Below are 8564 nucleotides of genomic sequence, written 5' to 3'. Positions count from 1 at the left end.
TTCCTGTGGAAATTGGCCGGTCACAGGCCTCCAGTCCCAAAAGTCAACCCTCCACCATTACCATCTGTCTGCTACTGTAAAGCTAATTTTGTATTCAATTAACAATCTCACATTGAATGCCATGTTATCCATTTTTACTAATTAGTCTACCATTTGGAACCTTATCAAAGACTTTCCTAAAGTCCAAGTAAATAATATTTACCACTCTGCCCTCATCAATCTTTTGGTTACTTACTCAAAAAACTCAATCAAGTTTGTGAGACATAATTTCCCTCAGGGAAAATCATTCTGACTATCCCTAATCAGTCCTTGCCTCTCTAAATGCATATAAATCTGATCTTTCAGAATCGCCTCTAACAACTTAGTCACCATCAATGTCAGACTCATGTCTACAGTTCTCACGCTTCTTATAGCCTTTCTTAAATAAAGGCACAACATTAGCCACCTTCAGTCCTCCGGCATCTCATAAGTGCTTATAGATGATGTAAATATTTCTGCTAGGGGCCTGCAATTTCCTGTCTAATTTCCCAAGATGTTGTGGGACAAATTTGATCAGGTCCCAGGGATTTATCCACCATTATGTCTTCCAAGACCTCCAGCATTTCCTCTTCTGTAATGTGAACTGTTTTCAAAATGTCAATATTTATTTCCCTCACTTCTCTTACCTCCATTTCTTTCTCCACAGTAAAAACTGACAGAAATATTCATTTAATATCCCCCCATCTGGCAATGAAGGAAACTAGACCAGATTATAGTTGATTTTACCAACTGCAAGGACACCTACCCTTCAGGTCACATTTTTGGAATCAATATCATGAGGTCTCTGTGTTTGGGAAGTATATTATAATTGCTAGAAGCAGAAAACTAAATATTTACTGAAAACATTTTTACAATTACTGTTGTGTTTTGTTTACAGTTAATGCGGAACTGATTAAGATCATTCAATTAGCTTCAAAGACTGACTATAGCACAAGAACAATCATACTGGTTGATTTTTTTGACTACTGTAAAACAACCAGGGTTGCTAACTTGGAGTTATTATGCTTTCTATGCTATAGAATAGCATTTTTTAAGAAACCTGGAAGCATAGAAAATAGTAGATAATAAAATGTGAGGCTGGATGAACACAGCAGGCCCAGCAGCATCTCAGGAGCACAAAAGCTGACGTTTCGGGCTGAAGGGTCTAGGCCCGAAACGTCAGCTTTTGTGCTCCTGAGATGCTGCTGGGCCTGCTGTGTTCATCCAGCCTCACATTTTATTATCTTGCATTCTCCAGCATCTGCAATTCCCCATTATCACAGCATAGAAAATAGTAGCAAGAACACACCATTTGGCTGATCATCCAACTCAGTATCCTGTTCCTGCTTTCTCCCCATACCCTTTCATTCTTTTATCTCAAGCATCTGTGCTTTGTGAATTTCACAAACTGCTCCTGCATCACCAATTTCTATCCTCTACAATTTGGTCCCCTGTACCACTTTGGAATTAGGGTTGAAGAAGAATAGTAACGCAGGCACAATTAAAACACTTTGATGAATCAAGTATTTGTTGTTTCACCTAACAGCTTCTGCTTTATTCAACCTCAAAAGATTGTGGGGATGTCATTCTGTGTTTTTGATTCACTTATATATGGAAGATCTTGTACCTTACAAATGTGACGTGTTAAAAAAAGCTATTAACTATATACTTTATAACAGTTTTGAAACACATGATATAAAAATTGGGAATCTACATCTAAATGAAAGGTTCACCTGTGTGACTCTTTTTATAGTAATTATCAACTGTTTACCATATTACTTATGATGGGATAAAGTTACATTCTGTAATCATTTTACTTATGACAAAAGATAGATGGCATTATAATAGTCAGCAGCATAAAATTACAGAGATGTTAAACGGTTAAGTGAATGGATAAAACTGTGAAAATGGATTTCAATATACGTGTGATATAATCAACTCTACAACTGTGTCTGTATCCAAAAGTCAACCTGTTTTTTTTTCAACAGATGCTCAATGAGTTGTGATCCGTTTCTAGCATTTTCTGTATTTAAAAAAAGTGTGATATAGATTGTGTCATGCAAAATCTATTTGAGTTTCAGTACATTATGGATATTTGAATTGTTGGCAATATTAGAGACTCTGATATTACACTTTTAATTTGTAACATTATGTAAGACAAATGTCAAAGACAAATATTTCTGTTTGAGATTTTACTCATGTAAAATTAATTTTAAAACATACATTGCAACAATTAATGTTACATACTTAAAGCTTCATATAACTCAGAAAATTAAAGGTTAACAAACATCTTTGAAAGAGTACAAAAAAGTGCAAATAAAATTGCAAGATATGTGTGAAATGTTTTCAAGAGTGATTAAAAGTAGGTTTTATATCGAAGATCTTGGCTTCAGAACTGAACTCTTTCAGTCTTTAAAATCCACTTTAACACATTGTAAGAGTGCTTTGTGGTTAAATAAGGGTCACAACCTACAGATAACATGCGCAAATGATTCATCCCATTGGAAAAATTGTATTGGTTTAAATTGCACTGATGAATATAATAAAATTAATCTGGAATACCCGAATAAGGTAGAAAATAATATTTGAAAATTAGCAGACTTCAAACAAAAACTATAGCATGACAAAATGTTGTGCTAGAAAATGTCTGTTTAAGACAAATATTTAACTTGCTCTATGGCATAGAAATGTTCCTGGTGGTCTTTAAGAATCTCTCTTTCCTTGCAGCTCTTAACTTACTGATTGCTTTTTAGTCCACCACACCATTGTTGTGCACTGATCTTCAGCACTCTTATTTTTTGTTTATAATGGTATTCCTTCAAGTAGGCTTTCAATGGTGGTGGCACAGGAAGAGCATCAATTCCTTCATAGGTTGTAGAGCTGCAAATTACAGCTCTGCAAAGGCGCTGAAGTGAAAATGGAAAAGTCCTGTTCAATGGAAGTGACAACAATGGTTCAAAGAACATACAAGAATTTGGGTCTCTATAATGTTCCAAAAGGCCAGTTACACTTGGTGCATGAAAAACACAAGGATCATGGGCATCAAAGCTGAAGTTATGATTCCACTGTTCAATTCTAGCATGGAGAGAGCGGCTGTAACGTCTAAAACTGACAGAGAAGAGATAGTCCTCTTGAGCAGAGTCTCTGAGCAAATATGTTCCTTCTGGTTTGCCTTCTAAAAGAGCCTCAGCTCCATACCTATCCATTACACCCCAGTAACATGGATTATTACTGATCCAAAATAGATCTGGAACTAAGCGGTAGATATAGCCAAACTCGGCATGATGTTTGTAAAAGGGTGCTAGCCAACTGCAATTATTCTCAAAATCCAGTTTGATAGTATTCTGATTTTCAGAATCTGTGAAAAGAGCCATCAACTCCTCTTCAGAGTCTGAATCATTCAAAGGAAATGTTGTGCTATTTTCACATGCTAATTCATTTGTTCTTTGCTCCACTTCAGAGTTCTGTTTATGTAAAGTATTAGTCTGAGAAATCACTTCAAGTGAGACAATTTGTGCATCTGGAGGGTTTGCCTCCAGTTCAATACTCATTCTGGATCCTTCTTCTAACTTGTGTTCATCAAATTCCACCTCGGAGCCTTCCCAGACTGCACAGCTTTCAGTAAATGGAATCGTATGCCAATTAATCAAGTGCCATTTTTGAGCCAGGTCAGAGCCATTAGGAAATTGACAATTATCAACCAGCAGATCACTAATGTGGATTTTACTTTTAGAACTTAGAGCAGAGCTTTTATGGTTATGGACCTTAAGAGGAAAACACTGAGCTACTGCATCCTGAATCTTTTGCTTCAGTGACCGACTGGAGAGCATGCGTGAACGTGAATCTTCAGGATTCGGCTCATGTCCAAGACAGCCCAATTTTCTCTCCCTTCTTGAAGCAGTTGATGATATCCCAGTAACAGACTCCACTTTTCGATCCAAAGTAGTCTCCATTTTGGAAGGACGTGAATGCTTCTTCCCACTCCACGTATAACCGTCCCTACGATCAACACTTCTCATTTGGTTAACTTTAGGTTTTACATCCAAGTTTTGAGATGCTGCTCCTGTTTGTTGTGACATATTTTTAAAGAACTATGAAACTTGAAAATTGACATGCAATTCAGTTAATTCAGGACCTCTGTCATTCTTTGAATAACATAATGATTTCTCTGGTTTACATTGGAGTTAGTTCATCCGGCAGCTGCACGCACAATTCCACTGTGCTTCTTCATATGAAAACATCTGCAAAATAAAAAAGAACTTCATTCTTAAATAATGACGTGGAAATATGACTGGATCTCAGGTAAACTTGATTCAACTTCACTTCTCAAACTCATTCCTCCCTACCATTAAATCGCAAGCCCCAGTAAACTCAAAAACTTGGTCTTCCTTCAATTCTGCTGTTCAGTGCATCTCTCTCTGCCATAGTCCAATCCTTAGCTGCTAGACATTCAGCTGTATAAGGTTTAATCTGAGTATTTCCTCATGGAACTTTACATCTCAAAGTTGCTGCTCGAAAAAAGATTTCAGTCAACCTTTAGCATCAATTTTTGTCTGATTATACTTTTGTATTAATATGTTACAATAATACGAATTGCAACTGTTCAGTATACAATCTAAGCCGATGCGACCATCCATCTTTACATCTGCCAGAAAGGACTCATAGCTCATCTGAAAGACATAAAATGTGCATCCCTCCCTCTGTATTAAGAGAAACAACAGACTAGATTCTGTACCCAAGCTTCTATTGTGGGACTTGAACCCATGATCTTTGACTAAAAGACAATAGTGGTACCAGTGAACCAAAGCTGGCACTAAATAAATAAATCAAAAATAAGGTGTTTTAACAAATATTATCCAAAGAAAACTAAAATAAATAGATAACAGAAAACAAAATATCACAGCTTGAATAATGTTCCCACTTATAACATGCCGCTCAAGGTATGCAATGATTTTAGCTAGTTTTTGTCTGAAAATTGTAAGACAAGATAATGTGGTGTGGAGCTGGATGAACACAGCAGGCCAGGCAGATCTTAGGAGCAGGAAAACTGACGCTTCACGCCTAGACCCTTTGATATCCAGTGCTGCTGTTAGTAACAGGAAGGTCAAAGATATTTAAGATAAAGCAGAGAGATCACAGAATTGGTGAATACCAGAACAAAAATTAGATGGAATCTGTAACATAACACAAAATACTCTGTCACATTACCATCCATTCGAAGATGAAAATTTCAACTGGTAATTCACAGCTTTTAGAAATAAAAGCACCTCAACAGTGACCTTAAAGATTTGCAACTTTTATGTACTCAAGGCCTGAACCAGCAACCCTGAAAAGGTAAACTGACCAGTCATTTATGACATCACCACTAGGTTGATATCCCGTTTCTCAAGCTTAATGTAGGTGAAGTGCCAAGATGTATTTCATGGATATTTCTACTCGTAAGCTCAGCTGTCACATGCAAGTGAACTCATTTTGGGATAAATTGCAAGAAACTACATGGTTAAGGGGTGAATTAGTCAAAGTTTTGAAATATTGAAGAAAATAGATAGGGTAGATGGAAAGAAATATATCTGTTAGTTACGCAGTGTAGCACTGAAGAACAGAGTCAAAAAATTGGGAACTAAATTGAGGATCAATTCTTAATGGTAGAGGTTTGGAACTCCTAGTCACAAATAGTAAATGACTGCAGATCAACAGTTAAATCTAAACTAGAATTTGCCACATTATTGTTAGCTAACGGCATCAAGGGTTATGGGGTAGAAGTTGATAGACGAAGTTACAGTGCAGATCAGCCATGATTACTGAATGGTGAAACATGCTTATGGGCTGAAATGTTTTGCTCCTGCCCATCTGTTTCTGTCAGTTATTATTCAAATCACCACAAACTGCTTATGTCCCACAATGGACAATAACTGTAACAAGTTGATTATTGACTTTATAAAACTGCTACTGAAACGATTATTTTGTAGTTAGTTTCCTTTGCAATAGATTTTGTAAAAATATTAAATAAGATGTCAATTTTTAAAAACACACCTTTTAAGTAGAAGGTATAGTATTTTCACTGCTTTCACCAACCATATCAGCAAGTTGAGAATGCTGCAATATTCCCATACACAAAACATTATCGGTGCTGATACAAACATGCCAGATATAAAAAACTGTCTGTAATGTCTGCCCAATTGATTGTTTAACGTTCTAAGGCATGATATTATAAAATAAAGCATACCACAAAACATGTCTTTGACTTTAAGAACTAATCAGGTAATTAAAATAAAGATTACTGCAATCATTCCTGTAAATCAAAAACTATATATTCAGCATTCATTGTTAATTCTGTAAATGTCATTGAGGAAAGTTTAAGGGAGATATGCGTGGAAAGTTCTTTACACAGAGGGTGGTGGGTGCCTGGAACGCGTTGCCAGCAGAAGTGGTAGACGCAGACACGTTAGCGTCTTTTAAGATATATTTGGACAGGTACACGGATGGGCAGGGAGCAAATGGACACAGACTGTTAGAAAATAGATGACAGGTTAGACAGAGGATCTTGATCGGCGCAGGCTTGGAGGGCTGAAGGGCCTGTTCCTGTGCTGTAGATTTCTTTGTTCTTTGTTGTTCTTTGTCATGTGATTATACCATTTATGGCCATTTTGGCATATGATCTGAAAATCCTCAACAGCAAACTAAATAATACTCAAATGCATGCCAGAAACCAAGGAAAAGAACAACAAACACCTCAAGGGCTTCAAAACTGGCACAGATTGAACACAGTTTGGATTGAATTTTGACCTGATAAACAAATCTGCTATGCTAGATTAGTCAGCAGAATAATAAAGATAAACATTTCTCAGCAATTCCGTGGGCATCTCAATGCTGAAACAGGTTGAACTGTTGACCTTTTCATATAGATGGCTAAGATAGACAGTTGCATTTAGTCAATACCATGTGAGTTGGAAGAGCACAGCAGGTCGGGCAGCAGCAGAGGAGCAGGAAAGTTGACATTTTTGGTTTACACCCTTCATCAGGACTGGGGAAGGGGAAGGAACCCGGAAATAAATAGAAGGGTTTGGGGCTGGGAGAAGTTGGGTGGGATGGTGATAAGTGGATGGAGGTAGGGAACAGTGGAGATTGGTCAGTGGGAAGGATGGGGTGGATAGGTGGGAAAAGAAAATGGACAGGTTATGTCATGTCAAAGAGGCGGGGATGAGAGGGAAAGTTGGATACGGGATGAGGGTGGGTGCGGGGAGATTTCAAAACTGGTGAATTCGATGTTTTTATGCATTTAGGTTAGATACCGATAAAGGCCTGATGTATTTTGCACAGTACTTAAATTCTAGCTTCGTGAAACATAAAGTGAATGAAGTTATACCAATAATCCCACATTAAGATGAATTCTGGGAATTGGGCATTCAACACGTTTTTGTACTTACACTAATAGGGAAAAACAAGATGTCAGAAATGGACGGTTTGAGTTATAGAGGTTTATAAAATCACAAAAGGTATAGAGAAGAGAACGGCAGTGTCTTTTCCTTGGGTTGGCCGATTTCAAGATTAGGGAGCATATTTTTAAGGTGGGAGGAGAAAGATTTAAAAAAGACATGAGGAACAATGTTTTTTACACAGACGGTGGTTTGTGAGTGGAATGAGCTTCCAGAGGAAGTGGTGGATGCAGGTACAGTTACAATGTTTAAAAGTCATTTGGAAAACTATATGAATAAGGAAGGTTTGGAGGGATAATGGGCCAAGCACGGGTAAGTGGGACCAGCTCGGTTTGGGATTATGGTGAGCATGGACTGGTTGGACCGAAGAGTCTGCTTTTCTGCTGTGTGACTCTCGAACTACGACTCTAAGTAAAAGGGGCAGCATTCATTCATATCAATGACTTTAGGGAGCACCAACCAGTTCCACGATATAGATCCAACTCAACACCCCAGTCACTCAGCTCCCAGAAAGAACTACAGTGTATTACTCTTCATTTGTGGCTGAATTAGAACAAATTTTAATCCTGGTAACAACAATTTTGAAATGGGAAATGAGAACTTGAAAGCTCTATTCTGAATTCATACAACTGGTAGCGACATAGTGCTTAGTCAGGGGTGGCCAAGTTGGGCGAGGGCTGGATTGGGTTTTGGGGGGTGTTGAGGCTGGGCTGCATTTGGTGCTGGGGGGGCAGGGTCAAGCTGGGCTGGGGGTTTGAGGTGGGGTGTGAAGCTGGGTTGAGTTCAAAGAGCGGTGTGAGGCTGAAGTAAGTTTGAAGAGGATGGCAAGGTGGGTTTGACAAGTGGTTACAGACGTGCATGTCACTCCATCCACAACGCGCTGACAAACTGACAGTTACTTGTCTCGTGACAATTACCTCTGCCATGCGTGCACGAACAGGCGATGACGGACCCCTCGCAGCAAGTGGAACTCTCGCGGTGACCACACCCCTTCAGCGACGTCGGCGGGGCCCCCCACGTGATCTCTGACCCGGACATTGCGTCAGGGCAAGAGCCTTGACCCTAATCCGGGATTTTAACGTTAGAGAGTAAAAACGAAAACCCTTTGCG

At 38.5% G+C, this 8564-nt stretch overlaps 1 protein-coding gene across 1 annotated transcript; it reads right to left on the bottom strand.

The window, feature by feature from the left end:
- Positions 1-2206: 2206 nt before the first annotated feature.
- On the bottom strand, positions 2207-8491 carry LOC125455809 (suppressor of cytokine signaling 4-like). Its single transcript, XM_048538281.2, has 2 exons — positions 8372-8491; positions 2207-4259 (listed from the first exon to the last, which is right to left on the bottom strand). Exon 2 carries the CDS (start codon positions 4095-4097, stop codon positions 2754-2756), a length of 1344 nt encoding a protein of 447 aa, XP_048394238.1. The 5' UTR covers positions 4098-4259; positions 8372-8491; the 3' UTR covers positions 2207-2753.
- Between the last annotated feature and the right edge of the window lie 73 nt (positions 8492-8564).

This window comes from Stegostoma tigrinum, chromosome 10 (assembly GCF_030684315.1).
Source record: "Stegostoma tigrinum isolate sSteTig4 chromosome 10, sSteTig4.hap1, whole genome shotgun sequence".
NCBI lineage: Eukaryota > Metazoa > Chordata > Chondrichthyes > Orectolobiformes > Stegostomatidae > Stegostoma > Stegostoma tigrinum.
The sequence above is the reverse complement of the archived record's forward strand: the minus strand, read 5'-3'. Positions and strand labels throughout refer to the sequence as shown.